General features: G+C 57.7%; 5 protein-coding genes across 6 annotated transcripts in view; 3 read left to right on the top strand and 2 right to left on the bottom strand.

Moving 5' to 3' along the window:
• PTSG_09007 (uncharacterized protein) overlaps positions 1 to 2,416 on the top strand; it is a gene marked incomplete at its 3' end in the record, with an annotated part of 12,314 nt that extends 9,898 nt beyond the window's left edge. The window contains exons 20-25 of the mRNA XM_004989749.1: positions 259 to 382; positions 695 to 976; positions 1,032 to 1,064; positions 1,420 to 1,521; positions 1,767 to 1,779; positions 2,376 to 2,416. Of these exons, the coding sequence (XP_004989806.1) occupies positions 259 to 382; positions 695 to 976; positions 1,032 to 1,064; positions 1,420 to 1,521; positions 1,767 to 1,779; positions 2,376 to 2,416 (595 nt within the window). The remainder of the gene's footprint in view (positions 1 to 258; positions 383 to 694; positions 977 to 1,031; positions 1,065 to 1,419; positions 1,522 to 1,766; positions 1,780 to 2,375) is intronic.
• Positions 2,417 to 2,508: 92 nt separating this feature from the next.
• Positions 2,509 to 5,561, top strand: PTSG_09006 (the record flags this gene model as incomplete). 2 transcript variants are annotated; one of them, XM_004989747.1, is made up of 3 exons in its annotated part: positions 2,509 to 2,888; positions 3,146 to 4,043; positions 4,674 to 5,561. In XM_004989747.1, 3 exons carry the CDS (start codon positions 2,509 to 2,511, stop codon positions 5,559 to 5,561), a joined length of 2,166 nt encoding a protein of 721 aa, XP_004989804.1. The 2 variants fall into 2 exon arrangements, with proteins under 2 accessions (XP_004989804.1, XP_004989805.1); XM_004989748.1 differs by having other exon boundaries at positions 3,146 to 5,561.
• Positions 5,562 to 5,931: 370 nt separating this feature from the next.
• On the bottom strand, positions 5,932 to 6,570 carry PTSG_09005 (uncharacterized protein; the record flags this gene model as incomplete). The annotated part of the gene is made up of 2 exons (XM_004989746.1): positions 5,932 to 6,163; positions 6,413 to 6,570. 2 exons carry the CDS (start codon positions 6,568 to 6,570, stop codon positions 5,932 to 5,934), a joined length of 390 nt encoding a protein of 129 aa, XP_004989803.1.
• A 330-nt stretch (positions 6,571 to 6,900) lies between these two features.
• PTSG_09004 (uncharacterized protein) lies at positions 6,901 to 8,992 on the top strand (the record flags this gene model as incomplete). The annotated part of the gene is made up of 3 exons (XM_004989745.1): positions 6,901 to 6,974; positions 7,128 to 7,153; positions 7,374 to 8,992. 3 exons carry the CDS (start codon positions 6,901 to 6,903, stop codon positions 8,717 to 8,719), a joined length of 1,446 nt encoding a protein of 481 aa, XP_004989802.1. The 3' UTR covers positions 8,720 to 8,992.
• PTSG_09003 (response regulator receiver protein) lies at positions 8,756 to 15,052 on the bottom strand (the record flags this gene model as incomplete). The annotated part of the gene is made up of 12 exons (XM_004989744.1): positions 8,756 to 9,621; positions 9,854 to 10,061; positions 10,435 to 10,514; positions 10,764 to 10,856; positions 11,046 to 11,205; positions 11,434 to 11,534; positions 11,743 to 11,791; positions 12,014 to 12,074; positions 12,230 to 13,517; positions 13,804 to 13,863; positions 14,101 to 14,184; positions 14,573 to 15,052. 12 exons carry the CDS (start codon positions 15,050 to 15,052, stop codon positions 9,544 to 9,546), a joined length of 2,742 nt encoding a protein of 913 aa, XP_004989801.1. The 3' UTR covers positions 8,756 to 9,543.
• Between the last annotated feature and the right edge of the window lie 1,177 nt (positions 15,053 to 16,229).

Below are 16,229 nucleotides of genomic sequence, written 5' to 3'. Positions count from 1 at the left end.
TGTGTGTATGTGTGTCATGGAGTGCGGAGGGGGAAAGCAGAGGAGGGGGCAGGAAAGGTGAACACGCCTGCTGTGCTCACATGCCATGCCTGTGCCTTGCGTTTGATGATATCGTTGTGTCTTGTCGTTGTATGTGTTGGTTACATGGGCACCAGGGCCACATCAGAGGAGGGGAAAGCAGCCGCCATGAACGACCCATCATCATCATCATCATCAACCTTCCCCATTTCTCTCCCCTTTCTTTCTCTTCCACCTCAGCTCCGCTGTCACCATCATCACCATCATCGCCATCGACCGCACAGCCGCCATCACACTCCGGCCGACGCCAGCCCCAATCTGGCGTGATGCAGACATTGCACATGTCATTCGTTCTGACGAAGAGGTTAGCAATGTGTATGTGCTTGGTGGTGGTGAGTGGGGACAACATGTGTGCGTGTGAATGTGTATCAGTGCGGGTGGTTGGATGGGGCTGGCGTGCGCTTGATGATGTTTCGCTGTCAAGCTCATCCCCTGCATTCTCTCCCATTTTGTGTCTGTGCACACACGTTTAACAGCGTTGAGGAGGGGCGTGTCTGTGTGTGTGTGTATGTGTGTGTTTGTGTGTGCATGGTTCATGCCAACGCCACCTGCACCATGGCGTCTTCCTGGCCCACCGTGCTCCAGATGGTGTGCGGCACACTGCTGTTTGCTCAAGGCGCCCCCTCGACATGTGCAAGACTTATCGCATCAGCTCAGGCACGCAGCTGGTGTTCAGCAAAGAGGGCGGGCGGGGTCTGCCTCGACTACTCCCGGACCCAAGCATGCAGGCCAAGACATTGCCGTGCCGGACCCCCGGCAGCCTTCATCCAGACCGCACGAAGCACGGCAGCCCAGAACAGACACCATTGTGCTCGAAAACGCCACCACAACCACAAACGTGCACGACCTCACCACATTCACGTGCAGGGACGTCAACGCGACCCTTTTGTTGGCCTCCGTGACCCGTTGCTGTTGTTCTTCTCCTTGTTGGTGGCCTGCTTCTTTTCCTCCAGCTTATCCACATTCGCCCCGTGTCGGTGCGCGGGGTCCGGCCTTGCTCCTTCCACCAGCACCACCCCTGCCCTTCTCCTCCTCCTCCTGCTCCACCAGCACCTTCTTCTTCTCCACCTCCTTCTTCTTCTCCTCCTCCTCCTTCTTCACCTTCTCCCCCATTGTCATTCCTTTCACCTCTGCCCTACTCTTCTCGTCTATTGCATCTGCCTTGCCCCTGGGGCGCCCTTTCCTTCTGCTTCTTCCTCCTTGGCCTGTTCCTCCTCCCCTATTGGTTCTCCCTGCCGCGCCCTCAGCAGAGCCATGGGCGCTTGGTCAATAAACGGGAACGTCCTGAGAAACACCTCCCATGTGCACGGCGGCAGTGGCCATCTCCCACCCCCACCATAGCTGGTTGCTTGGCGACCCATCGACTTTGTATGTGCACGCCGCCGATGCCCTGCCAACGTGCGGCGGGTATGCCACGGCTCGGGCTGTGCCAGCAGTCTGCTGGTTTGTTTGTTGTTTTGTTTGTTGTGTGAGGTGTTTGGTGGTCATTTTCCTCGAACCACCTCGACCACAACAAGCAAGAAGCAAGCAAGAAGCACAAGCGAACCAAGCCAAGACTGGTTGGGCAGATACCACGCACATCCACCGACTTTTGTTGTCCTTTGATTGTCAGGACAGCGCTGCCTCTCCCTCTGGCTCAAGTCCTCAGCTCTCCTCTCAGTCCACACCACCCTTGTGTGTGACCACAGGACCACGGTGTGCGTAAGCGTACTCGCCGCCTCAGGCTGACGGTTTCTTTGCTTCTTCTGCCAACTGCCTTGAGTTGCTGTGCATGTGTGTGTGAGCGGTTGGTCCAAAACGCACAAGACACCTTCTTGGGCCCGGAAGCGCGTTCGTTGTTGCTACCACCAGCTTCTCGCACTCACTCTCAGCTGCTCTTTTGTGGTTTGCGAAGAGCTGAGCGACCAGCCTTGCGTGCTCCCCCAGCATCCCCCCCCCAACAAAAAAAAAAAAAAAAAAGCTGGGCACCCGTCTCTCCTCTGTCTGTCTGTGTGTTTCGTCTCCTTTGTTGTTCCCCACCCCCCACCCAAACAAAAAAAAAAAAAAAGGCGAAAGCCACGCCCCCTCCTCCAGTTCTTCTTTTCCTTCTCTCTCCCTCTCTTGTGCGCACTGCAACCACAACAACCAACCAACCGGTCCTTGCCACTCTTCTCTTTCTCCCCTTCCCCTCCAACCAAAGTAAACCAAAGTAAACCAACACAACCCCACTCCCCTCTTCCTCTCCCTGTTTGTCTCTCCCACGTCGACCATCTCCTCGATCGTCTCCTCTTCCTGGCACCTCGCCCCGCGCCACCAAGCCCTCAAGCCCGCCGTCCGCACCACACGGATTGCCCACTGAGCGATTGACCTCCAACCCCCCACACTCCATACACACACACACACACACACACACACACACACACACACACACACACACACACACACACACACATGGCTGACCAGCGACTGACGCACGGCGTGTCCGTGGCAGCTGTGCGGCGGTTTCTGGGTGATCTGAAGCGCGAGTTCCCCGACACGTACACTGAGATGACCACGGAGGATGCCTGCAAGCAACTGGTTGTGCCACGCACACGCCAGGACAACTGCGCCTACGTCGAGCAGCTGCGCAAGCAGTCGCCAGAACACGTGAACAAGGCCACCGTCTTTGTGTCACACGCATGGCGGTACAAGATCGCAGACGTGCTCAACGTCTTGCTGGAGTTTGCGCAGCAGCAAGCAAGGAAGGACGACGGCCAGCCCGTGTTCTTCTGGTTTGACCTCTTTATGAACAACCAAAACGCCAACGTCACGGCCAACCTCCCACAAGAATGGTGCGTTTTGTGTGTGTCTGTGTGTGTGTCTGTGTCTGTGTCTGTGTGGTGTCTGTGTGTGTGCGTGTGCGTGTGTGTGTGTGCATATGTGTGTGTGTGTGTAACTCTTGTGCCCTTCAACAACCACTGCCACACGCACACGTACACAGACACACGCACACTGTTCCCTCACAAGAACTGCAACCCCTTTCCCTTTCCTCCGCCTTCCTTTGCCCTCCACCCTTCCCTCTCCCCCTTCCCCCTTTCTCAACACCCAGGTGGAGCACCACATTCAAGCAGTCGATTGCCAACATTGGCCATGTGCTGCTGGTGCTCATGCCGTGGCGAGACCCTGTTCCCTTGACCCGTGCCTGGTGCCTGTGGGAGATCTTCTGTGGCATCAGCAACGAAGGCACAGAGGTCACCATCCAACTACCCAACAGCGAAGAACAGGCGCTCGAAAACGCCATTCGCAGCAGCTACAAAGCCGTCACAGACACGCTGGTGCGCGTGCAGGCACAAAGGGCCGACGCCTTTAACCCGCACGACAAACACATGATCTTCACAGCGATCGAGTCGTGGGCGGGCGGCTTCAGCGCAGTCAACCAAGCCGTGAAGGACCAGCTGCGCGCGTGGTGCCTGCAAAAGGCCGTAGCCGCCGTCGAAGCCATGCGAGCGCGTGGCGAGGACAGCACTGACGCCTTCGCGGGGCTGTGCCTCAACGTTGGGGCGGTGCTGAGCGACTTTGGCGAGCACGACAGGGCAATCGCCTACTTTGAGACAGCCCTGCCGATTTACCTCCGCACTGAAGGGGAGAAGGGCGAGGGCGTGGCGGCGCTGTACAACAACCTCGGCCTCGCCTACGACAACAAGGGCAAGTACGACAAGGCGATTGAGTTTTATGAGAAGGCCCTCGCCATCACGGTGGAGGCCTTGGGCGAGAAGCACCCGAGCACAGCCACGTCGTACAACAACCTCGGCAACGCCTACGCCGACAAGGGCGAGTACGACAGAGCAATTGCGTACGTTGAGAAGGCCCTCGCCATCACGGTGGAGACAGTGGGGGAGAAGCACCCGAGCACAGCGAGCACGTACGGCAACCTCGGCAACGCCTACGACAGCAAGGGCGATCACGACAAGGCCGTCCACTTCTACGAGAAGGCGCTCGCCATCAAGGTGGAGACGCTGGGCGAGAAGCACCCGAGCACGGCCGACACATACAACAATCTCGGCGGCGCCTACGACAGCAAGGGCGACTACAAGAAGGCCATCCAGTTGTACGAGAAGGCCCTCGCCATCCAGGTGGAGACGTTGGGCGAGAAGCACCCGAGCACAGCGAGCACCTACAACAACCTCGGCAACGCCTACGCCAGCAAGGGCGAGTACGACAGAGCCGTCCAGCAGTACGAGAAGGCGCTCGCCATCTACGCGGAGGCGTTGGGTGAGAAGCATCCCAGCACAGCGAGTACATACGGCAACCTCGGCGTTGCCTACCAGAACAAGGGCCACTACGACAAGGCGATTGAGCTGTATGAGAAGGCCCTCGCCATCAGGGTGGAAGCGTTGGGTGAGAAGCACCCGAGCACAGCCACGTCGTACGGCAACCTCGGCGTTGCCTATCAGAACAAAGGCGAGTACGACAAGGCCATTGAGTTTTACGAGAAGGACCTTGCCATCACGGTGGAGACGTTGGGCGAGAGGCACCCGAGCACGGCCGACACGTACAACAACCTCGGCGAAGCATACCGCCACAAGGGCAAGTACGACAAGGCCATTGAGTTTTATGAGCAGGGGCTCGCCATCAAGGTGGAGACGCTGGGCGAGAAACACCCGAGCACAGCACAGACGTACAACAACCTCGGTATCGCCTACGACCACAAGGGCGACTTGGACAAGGCGGTTGAGTTTTATGAGCAGGGGCTCGCCATCAAGGTGGAGACGTTGGGCGAGAAGCACCCGAGCACAGCGAGCACATACAACAACCTCGGCCTTGCCTTCAAGAACAAGGGCCACTACGACAAGGCGGTTGAGTTTTATGAGCAGGCGAGGGCGGTGTACGTGGAGGCGTTGGGCGAGAAGCACCCGTACACAGCGATGACGCTTGCGAACATTGGCCTGCTGCACGACAAGCGCGGCGAAAAGGAGCAGGCTTGCGCCTACACGCAGCAGGCGCTCGACGCTTTCACAACCACGCTTGGGCCAGACCACCCAAACACCCGCAAGGCGAAGGGTTATCTGCTGCGCATTTGCGGCAACGACGAGCGCGATGATGGCGGTGCACGCACGGCCGCGCGGGGCGAGGACGACGACGAGCAGCAACAAGGCGGCAGTGAGCAAGTGCAAGCTGTGGCTGGCCAACAAGACGCAGCAGACGAAGATGAGCTGCAGGAGCGTTCTCCACAACAGCCTCTGGCCGGCTGGCTGCAGAAGCGAGGGCAGTGGAACATCGCCTTTCGCACTCGCTGGTGTACCCTCGGCGACGACCACCTGACGTACAGCAAGGGTCCTTCCCTTGCAGAACGTGGGCGCATCCCCCTTTCCAGCGTGCTGTCAGCTGAGCTCGCCCATGGTGGCGAGGAGTTACACGTTGCTGTTCCTGGCCGCACCTTCGTCTTCCGCCTGGACGCGCGCTCTGACACCTCGCTCGCTGACTGGTGCACCGCCATCAACAGCCGCATCAACGTTACCACTTGACTGTGCGCTGTGCTGTGTGTGTGTGTGTGTGTGTGTGTGTTTGCGTGTGTGTGTGTGTGCTTGCTGGTTTGCTGGTTTCTCTCTTTGCTCCTTTGGTCTTGTCTTTCCTTTACATGCTTGCCACTTGCCTTGCCTTGCTTGACGTTGCTTTGTTTGTGTGACACTGTAGTAAACTCTTTACGCAATTCAACCGGCTGACAAGCAACGAGCAAACAACCTACCACACCACACGTCAACCAACCAGGTCCTCTTTCACTCCCACGTCCACGCTCACAACGCCCGCCTTGCGCAGCAGCTCCAGGATGCGGCTGGTGGAAAGTAGTTCCATCAGCACGTTCGAGTGCGGCGGCATCGGCAACAGGTCGGCTACTCAGCGTGCACGGCGCCCAGCAGCCTTGTCGGAGGGCTGGGTCGTCAACCTGTACTCGTTGTCCGTCCACGACCGTGCGGAACAGCACGTCGTCGCTGCAGGCCCACGCCAATCGAGAACGCCGGCTTGAGCGCGTGGGTGCGCCCCACTCTCGTGCTGCACCTCCTCCACCGTCTCCTCCTCGGGGTTCAGGTTGCCCGTCACCAGCGACAGGACCCACCATGCCAAAGGGCTGCAGCGACATCAGGAACGTGAAAGGTCCGCGTTCCGGCAGCGCGTTTTCGCTATCTTGTCTCCACGTCGGTCTTGCTGCGCATCATGCCCGCGAACACGGCGGCAATCCCCGACAGCAGCTTCAGCTTCGTCTCGAACGGGGGCCTGCAGCGTCTTCTCGTTGACGACCACGTGTGTCCTTGCCCACCTCGCGCGCGCGCGTACTCGGGTGAGAAGTTAGAGCACATCTCCCGCGTTTGGGGCACACCCGTTCGTCTGCGCAAACCACAATCGTGTTGACGGGGTTGTTGTGCTGGAGCGTGCGCTTGGGGGTCTCGGCGGCCTCCACACGTGCCTGCCGGGGTTGGCGAGCGACCTGAACCCAAACGGCCGTCGGCGGCGGTGGGTCGATGGTGAGTCCGCCATCCCCGTTCACGCATCCCGACAGATGTGCTTGCTCTTGATGGTTGTTGGTGCTGGGGAGTGGGGGAGGAAACGACGCCACGGTAGACGACGGGCAAATGGCTGGGCGTGGATGTGGAGGCGTAGTGGCAACGGAGCATGTCAGCTGTCCGCACTTGTCGACATAGATGAGAGGAGAGATGGTAGCCTGTTGGACATGCGAGAAGACGGGTGAGTGGTGGATGAGGAGCACGACAAGTCCACACGGGGAACTCAGGTGAACCGCAAACAAGGGTGCAAACAAGGGCGCAAACGCACGCAAACGCGCACACATGTGAGCACACACACACACACATGAACGCACGGCCGATGGAGGTGTTTGTGTCGTTGGCTCGCCCAAGCACCGCCCCAACAGGATCAACGCGAAGGTCGTATGTGTGTGCGTGTGTGTGTGCGTGCAAAGATGCATTTGTGCATGTGTTTTCTGATGAACACAGTCCATGTTGTGTCTTGGCACGTGCTTGTTTGCATATTTTCTTACTCCTTATACCCGCTCCCCGTCTGTCACCTTCACTGAGCAGGAAACATGAGCTCGGCAGCCTCTCAGGTGAGCAACACACACACACACACACACACACACACACACACACACACACACACACACACACACACACACACACACACACACACACACACACACACACACACACACACACATTCAACACACACATACACACACACATGCATACACACGTACATACACACACCCTCACTCACCCTCACTCTGCACGCACCCCACACCACCCCACCACCCCACCCCCTAGCAGAGCATCAGCACACGCGGCTCCTTCGCATGTCGTCGTCGACCGGCCGACCAAAGCGTGCAAGCACGCGCCACCACCGCCACCTCTCCCATGCTGAAACACTTGTGGAGGAGGAGGAAGAGGAGGGGCCAGTGACAGACGGTGCTGCCGTGGGCGCACGCCGACCAGCACCACACCGACACCACAAACAGCAGCAACGGCAGAAAGAAAGCGACACAGTGACATCAGCCAAGGATGCACAAGAGCAGCTGCAGGCAGAAGAAGAGGAGGCCAAGGAACCAGAGCAGCAAGCGGAGCCACGCGTGGGGCAGGAGGATGACGTGTTTCCACCACCACCACCGGGTGCAACCATTTCAGGCGACAGTGCAAGCTCCAGCGAAGACGAAGAAGGCGAGCAAGGCGAAGATGGAGACAAGGTCATCCACGACAGGCACATGCAGGCCAGGGCGCATAGGGCTAAGCACCGTGCCTCTGCTGGTGGCAATGATGAGGATGAAAGCGAGGATGAAGAGAATGACGTGTTTGCAGAGTCAACACCAGCACAGCTGAGCGAACAACAACAGCGTGGTGGCGATGGTGGGCCTGGCAACCGGCCCCTTGTGAACTTGGCCAAGTACCGCAGTGATCGTCTGCAGCGGCAGCGGGAGGAGTCTGCAAAGGCGATGGCGAGAATACAGGCGGAGTTTGAGGCACGGCACAGCCACCGATCCTCCACAAACGGTGGCGCTGGTGATGGAAATGGGTCGCGTAGTGGTGGTGCTGGTGGCGGGGCTCCGGTGCAGGTGGTTGACGACGGTGATGGGTGGGATGAGGACTGGGAGGCGGCGAAACAGGCGGTGTTTGCTGAGCTGCTGAAGATGGACGTTCGCGCGCGGTCACGACACGTGCGCAAGATGACACCTGCGATGCGGCAGGAATGGGTGGCCCACTCCAAGCGGGTCAAGGAACAACAACAACAACAACAACAACAACAACAACAACAACAACAACAACAACAACAACAACAACAACAACAACAAGAGAAAGAGGAACGAGCGTCAAGAGCACCGCCATTTCCGTCCTTCAACACTCTGGCTTCGGCTGAATCTGGTCAACAGCTTGAACAGCCGCAACAGCCGCAACAGCTGGAAGAGCAGCAACAGCAGCAACAGCCAGAGGAAGGAAAGCGTGTCAGTGTGAGTTCGCCCGCAAGTTCACGGCCATCACGCAAAGGCAGTGCTTCGGAGAAGGACACGCGGCGCCCAACCACACCGGGATCCACAACCTCGTCCTCAGCGTCAGCGCCAACACCACGCAGCACTTTCACATACCGTCTGGCCAACGCCGCAAACCGCAGCTCACTCGTGTAATGTAACGTCACAGCAGAACGTGCACATGCCATCAGTGTCAACGTTTACTTCTGTATCGTCCGCTCCACATTGACGTTGTTCATGCAATGGTTCTCGCTGCCTCCTCCCTTTCCCTGAGAGGGTTGCGCAGCTCCCCGCACGCCCCTGTTGTATCTGCCCACCTTCGTGCTTGTTTTCATCGTGTGACTCGAAAAGAGTGATCTACTTGCTGCGAGAGCACGCCACAGCGCACGCATCGCAGGTCACGTCTTAATCATAAACAACAAACAGCGATGCTGCTGGTGTTGTTGATGTCGTGTTTGACGCGAGTGTCAAGAGGAGAAAGCAGACCCAACACAAACAGCGAAAACAGGACGCACACAGACATGTTGTGGATTGAAAGAAGGTGGTGGGACAGAGACTGTTTGAGGAGAGTGTGACGAGAAGCAAGCAGGGGGTTAGGGGAGGGGGGAACTGCACGCGGGAGGAAAGAACAGCAGACACTGAATAACAGCCGCTCCAAGCATTCCACAGACACAGTGTGTGTGTGTGTGTGCGTGTGTGTGTGTGGGTGTAGTTGTGAGCGAATGAAGGCGGGTGGCGGCTTTTGATGGCGCACACGCATGCAGCTTCATGGCACACAATAGCTGGGAGCGCATCTTGTGAACGGGGACAAGAAGAACTAACAGAGGAACAGTGAAACAGAAGTGGTGGGTGGGGAGGCGGAGAATAGCTTGAAGAGAGAAGGAAAGCTCATGCAGCTAGCTGATATGAGACGAGGAAAAAACAGCAAAGACAAATGGGAAGCTTCGCGTCAAACGTATCGGTGTCGCGTCCAGGACACCTTATTGGCTGCTCATGAGGGCCTTAACCTTCTCACGCAACAGGTGGCGCAGGCACTCGTGCAGGAACACGTATTGCTCCTGCACGTGTGTGAATGCGTGTCGTACATGTCATGTGTGTGTGTGTGTGTGTGTGTGTGTGTGTGTGTGTGTGTGTGTGTGTGTGTGTGTGTGTGCGGTGAGAACAGTAGGGTGTTCGAAGAAGCAGCAATCACCTCGCACGAGCAACGCGAGCATGCAATCATACAGCGTACAAGCACACCGAAAGTAAAATGAGCGCGGCGACCGTAAGCAGGAAACGTGGGCAACAAACCGCGCTCTGGACGAGGATGAGGCGGTGCTCGCGCATGCTGGAGATGAGGTCAAACAGCTCCGTGGCCGTGGCGTGATCATCTGCATCGAGTGCTGCCATCATTGTGTCGAGCGCAATCAGCGTTCCCGTGCGGCCGACACCGGCAGAGCAGTGCACAACCACGGGGCGCTCAAGCCCAATCTCCTCCATCTCCTGACGCATCAGGTTCCTGTACAGGACCAGGCGCAAGCGGCAAGCAGCAAGAAAATCGACACGTACGTGTGTGTGTGTGTGTGTGTGTGTGTGTGTGTGTGTGTGTGTGTGTGTGTGTGTGTGTGTGTGTGTGTGTGTGTGTGTGTGTGTGTGTGTGTTGGAAGAGGAGGGGGGGGGGTGCAACGAGGGAAAGTAGGTACAAAGGCAGGAAGTGAGTGAGAAACGCGCGTCAGTGAGACAGTAACATATGTGACTGCACAGGACACATGTTGCAACAGCGCAGAGCATTCTTTGATGCGACGCCCATCATCTGCAACTCATGATACGCAGAACACAAGTCAGCCACATTTCATGTCCTTTGCGACTCATGCCATGCACCAAAACCGTACCTGAAGTTGATCATCGACTCCACGGTGTCCGGGCGGCCGTGATCAGGCCAATCGACAAACTGCATGTGCGAGATTGTGCGCTGAAACAGCCACAAACGACGGATGAAAAACAAAACAGATAGGGAGGGGCACAGTAACGGTGGTGAGAAGCGTGCACAAGTCGACAAAGAGCAGGGCGACATCCAGTTACACGGAAAAGAATCCAGCTGCAGGGTGCCTGTGTTCTGCCTGTGTTCACAGCGTAACCACAGCAGCAGCAGCAGCAAGTGCAAGCACTGCCCCAGACAACAGCTGGTTTCCACAAACGAACGAGACCCTTCGAAACTCACAGTCTCGCCCTCGTGGGTCAGTTCAAGGCTGCGCATGACGAACGCCTCGTTGTCCGTTTCCTCCACAAGGCGCACGCGGTAAGGGCCAAAGTTCTGCACACGGTCGAGGGTAAAGGCAGCGTGGGTGGATGTGAGAACGTGCTGTGGCATATGGGATGCAACAACTGGTGTGAAAAGAGACAGACAAGCCCTGCTGCAAGAGGGGAAAGAGGCGCAAAGTGTGGACCCACACACACAACATGCCGCAAAATGACAGTCAATCCGTGGTGTGTATGCACGCACCTCCACGCTCTCTTCCTCCTCGTCGCTCTCGTCTGGGTCGCGCATGCGCGGGTGCATGAGCGTGGGCAGATACACGTCGCACTTGCGGCGGCCGCGCTCAGCAAACTTGGTCACCATCACCACCAGGTTGGCATTCTGCTCCCACACCATCTGCCAGAAGCTGCAATCACGCGCGGCAACACAGGAAGATGCACGGTGAGAAATGTGTGAATGAGACGGCAGCAGTTGCAAGCTGGCGGATTGAGAGGGAGGAGGGGCAGAAGCCGCAACACACACACGCGCGCACACACACACAATAAATACAAACACGAAACACAAACAGTCAACGCAAACACGAAAGCAAGCGTACACACGCGCTGGTGAACACAACAAACCCGCCGCAACTCACTGGTGAGCAGTGTGCTGGAGAGGTCCCTGGGCGCAGATGTACTTGAGGTTGTTGTAGCCGGGAACGTGGTTGGCGTTGATGTAGTCGAGGTGGTCGTTGTGCTGGAATCGCAACGGAACAAGACGAGGAGGAGCAGGAAGAAAAGAGGGGTGAGAAAAGAAAGACGGGGAAGGAGAGGGAAACCACACACAAACACACACAATGCAAATGTGCAAGGAGTTGTGAGGTTAAGTGCACCGCTGACGAGGAAAAGTCACGTAACACCAAGCTAAACAAACAGGGAGGCATTGTCGCATTCTCTTCACCCACCGGTGCCGGGGTCAGCTTCACCCGAGTCTCAGGATAGGGCGCGATATCACTGTGCCATGAAATGACATGGGTGATGGTGGGGTGGGGGGGGGGGGAATGTGCGCGCGCACGTGTGGGTGTGTGAGTGTACGTGATTGGCGCAGAGAACAGGGAGGAAGAGGAAGAAGAGAATGTGCCATTCTACTGAGATCGCACAGACGGCAACGACGTCACGTGTACCAACAATGCCAAGACTTCCACACAAACGCACAACACTATTTCACAGGCTCACCTGTAACGGTTGCGTCTCTTGAAGGCTGGGTTCATCACGATTTCGCGCAGGCGTTCATTGTCTGCAGACGTGAACGAGCAATGAGCAGGCAACATAAAGGGGGGGGGAGATATAATTCCAACGTAATGGTGAGCGGGAGAAAATCCAACATCTGTGAAGACTGCCGGTGCTGTACAAGCAGATGCGACATGGTTTGCGCTGCACTTGGGAACGAACCTGGACGTGGCAACCTGCGGTGCTGCATGGCCAGGCCGCTCGGGTTCTTCAGGTCCTCCTCCACTTCCTTGATGCTCCTCAGCACGGACATCAGGTCAATGGGCTTTCGGGCTACCTCGGCCTCAGCCTTGTCTGCTTCTTCCTTTGCCTTGCGCTCTGCCTCAGCCTTCTCAGCCTCCTCCTTTGCCTTGCGCTCTGCCTCGGCCTTCTCTGCCTCCTCCTTTGCCTTGCGCTCTGCCTCAGCCTTCTCAGCCTCCTCCTTTGCCTTGCGCTCTGCCTCAGCCTTCTCTGCCTCCTCCTTTGCCTTGCGCTCAGCCTCAGCCGCCTTCTCTGCTTCTTCCTTTGCCTTGCGCTCTGCCTCGGCCTTCTCTGCCTCCTCCTTTGCCTTGCGCTCTGCCTCGGCCTTCTCAGCCTCCTCCTTTGCCTTGCGCTCAGCCTCAGCCGCCTTCTCTGCTTCTTCCTTTGCCTTGCGCTCTGCCTCAGCCTTCTCAGCCTCCTCCTTTGCCTTGCGCTCAGCCTCAGCCGCCTTCTCTGCTTCTTCCTTTGCCTTGCGCTCTGCCTCGGCCTTCTCAGCCTCCTCCTTTGCCTTGCGCTCTGCCTCAGCCTTCTCAGCCTCCTCCTTTGCCTTCTTCTCGGCCTCAGCCTTCTCTGCCTCTTCCTTTGCCTTGCGCTCTGCCTCAGCCTTCTCTGCCTCCTCCTTTGCCTTGCGCTCAGCCTCGGCCTTCTCTGCCTTCTTCTCGGCCTCAGCCTTCTCTGCCTCTTCCTTTGCCTTGCGCTCTGCCTCAGCCTTCTCTGCCTCCTCCTTTGCCTTGCGCTCAGCCTCGGCCTTCTCTGCCTCCTCCTTTGCCTTGCGCTCTGCCTCAGCCTTCTCAGCTTCCTCCTTTGCCTTGCGCTCAGCCTCAGCCTTCTCAGCCTCCTCCTTCGCCTTGCGTTCTGCTTCCTCCTTCGCCTTCTTTTCGGCTGCCTCCTTTGCCTTGCGTTGCTTCTCTTCCTTCTTCTTCTTCTCCGCGGCCTGCTTTTCCTTCTTCTCTGCGCGCTTCTTCTCCTCTTCCTCGCGCATGCGCTGCTTCTCCTCCTCAGCCTTCTTCTCCATCTCGCGGAACCGCCTCTCCATCTCCTCGCGGCGCTTGCGCGCCTGCTCCTCCTGCTTCTGGCGCTCCATCTCTTCGCGGCGCTTGCGCTCCTCCTTCAGCCGCTCCGCGCGCTCCTTGGCCGCCTTCATCCTCTCAATCTCCTTCGCCACCAGCTCGCGCTCCATCTGCTCGCGCTTTGCCTCCTTCTCCTTGCGCTGTTGAGGGTACAAGAAGGCACACAGGCACAACAAGCAGCGGGGGATGGGTGAGGGAGTATCGGTGATTGGGTGAGTGGGCGCGTGACTGGGTGCTGCAGCCGTGGGAGAAATGCGAGTGGCTTGCATCAACGGTGCACCACGACGCGTGAACACGAGGACACGTGAACACGAGGAAACGTTCGCGGGGGGGTGTCCACAACCGACGCCATCGACAAACCTCCCCCCTCTCACACACACACACACACACACACTATTGCAGCACAGTACACAACTGCGGGCGCACCTTCTCCTCTGCCGCGCGTTGCTGCTGCTCAAGCTCACGCTGCGCCTTCTCGCGGCGCTCCTGCAGATGCAACGAAAAACGCAAGCAACAAGGCGGAGAGGGCAAGTACGAAAATGAGCGGCAGCGAAGACACCTCAAACAAAGAATCCCGTGCACCACACACACACACACACACACACGTGCAAACAGCCGCGACCACGGAATGACATTGGCACAAGCACACGAAATCAAAGAGCAAACCACGCATGCAACAGGCAGACACAAGCATGACGAACACAAACGCAGACACAAGCGAACCTTTGCCAGCTGCTCCTCCTTCAGAGCTTCCTTGTGGCGTTGCTCGCGCTGCTTGCGAAGGGCTTCCTGCTGCCGACGCTCAGCCTGGGCAGGTGATATGCGATGCGCGCGCGCGCGCGTGTGTGTGTGTGTGTGTGTTTGTGTGTTTGTGTGTGTGTGTGTGTGTGTGTGTGTGCCGGCAAGTAAAGGCGCACATGGGGGAACAAGGATAAGGCACGAGAAGATGAGGAGGTGATGGGGGCGTTAAGACGGCGCTGCTGGGAAAGGCGATATTGTTGGCACGGTATTGGGGCGCAGCTGATCGCACACGCGGGGGCATGCGTGCATGCTACAAAAGTTGACAGCTTGCAAGAGCAACACAGGGATGCCCATCACCGCTTCCACAGCCGCTCAAAGCAGGGTAGCATGTACGACAACCACAGCCGACAGCACACGATACGAACGGCGCACGTCACCTCAGCACCATACCGACCTTGATTTTCTCCTCGCGCTTCTTCTTCTCGGCTGCCTGCTTTTCGGCCATCTGCTTTGCGTGCTTCTTCTGCTGTGCGGCGAGCTGGGCAGCTTGGCGCTCGCGCTCCTGTTGTGCAGCGAGGGCAGCGCGTCGCTGCTTCTCCTCGAATGCCTTTTCTTGCTGGCGGAGCAGGCGCTCGCGCTCTTCACGGCGGCGCTGGCGCTCTTCCTCGCTCAGCTTGGGCTTCTTGCTGGTGCTGGAAGAGGAAGAGGGCGACGACTTGGTCTTCTGCTGCTGCTGCTGTTGCTGTTGCTGTGCGCGCGCCTGGGCTTCCTGCTGGAGAAGGGCGGCGCGGCGGGCCTTCTTCTTGTTGTTGGCGCCCTTGCGCTTGCCCTTGCCGGCATTGGCGTCATCATCCGCTTGCAGGTTGCGCGCGTACTTGACGAGCATGACAGTCGCCGCGACCATCAGCACGCCCACGATGAGCAAGAGCTCCATGCTTGCGATTCAAGGTGATCGGGAGGGATGGACGAGAAGAGATGGAGAGAGAAAGCCGTTGACTGTTGTTGCGAATCTGCGGTTGGGAGCTGCGCGAGAGAAGAGGGGGCGGGAGGAGGGGGGGGGGGGATGGATGTGCGTGAGGTGAGGTAATGGCGCGGACATTGTGGCGCGAGCATCATTGACAAGGGGATACACAGAGAGAGAGAGACAGAGACACACACACACACAGAGACAGACACACAGAGACAGAGAGACAAAGAGAGAAACATACACACACTCACATACACACACACACACACACACACAGACACACACACACACACACTCACACTCACTTCTGGTGGTGGCCACGTCAGTCGGTCAGTGCGTCGTCAGTGGTCGAGCGTCGAGTGGGTGGGTGTGGGAAAGGGAAAAAGGCAAAGCTCAAGGGCAAAACCGTCACGTCAGTCGTCCGGGAAGGGCGAAACAATAAAACGAGTTAATTTTTTTTATTGTGTGTCTGTGACACGAAATGTGCACAAAACAGGTGGATTGTATCGGTGGGGAGCTGATTTTGGGCGTGGAGCAATTTCAAGCAGTGCTATGTACAACGGGCCCAAGCATGTCCGCTGCGGCGAGGTCCTTCCAACCAAATCCAAACAAGCAGCAAAAAAGAGGAGGGTGTGTGAGGTGAGCTTGCGCTGTCTGTGGCCTGACACGATTGCTCAAAGCAAGAAGGCAGCGGCCTTTGTGCATCACGAATCAACGCCTCAACGCGTGAAGCGCTGAAGCGTGTGACGGGGAAAAGGACGAGGAGCTGAGGCAGTGAAGTGAGGGGACAAAACCTGGCTTCTTGCAGGCGCAAGCGACAGAGAGAGAGAGAGAGAGGACGATGTTCAAGAGAAGAGAGGGAAGAAGATCGCACAGAACATGTGCAGCCAGTGCAAACCGTGCTCACGTTGACGCAGAGATCACGCAGCAGGACGATAGTTGCCGTGTAGCTGCTGTGGGCTGGGACGTCAGAAGGTGTTTTGTTGTGGTATGGGCGCAGCAGCAGCAGCAGCAGCAGCAGCAGCGTCGCGTACAGGTGCTCTCAACTTCAGAACTTCCCTGCTTCCTGTGCGTCGTCAATGCATCCATCGCTCCTCCATCGGGTTGTCGCAGTATTGCTCTCTGTCAGGCCTTCCTTTCTTCT

This window comes from Salpingoeca rosetta, assembly GCF_000188695.1.
Source record: "Salpingoeca rosetta unplaced genomic scaffold supercont1.27, whole genome shotgun sequence".
In the NCBI taxonomy this organism is placed as follows: Eukaryota; class Choanoflagellata; order Craspedida; family Salpingoecidae; genus Salpingoeca; species Salpingoeca rosetta.
Note: the sequence above shows the minus strand (reverse complement) of the source record. Positions and strands in the feature narration are given on the sequence as shown.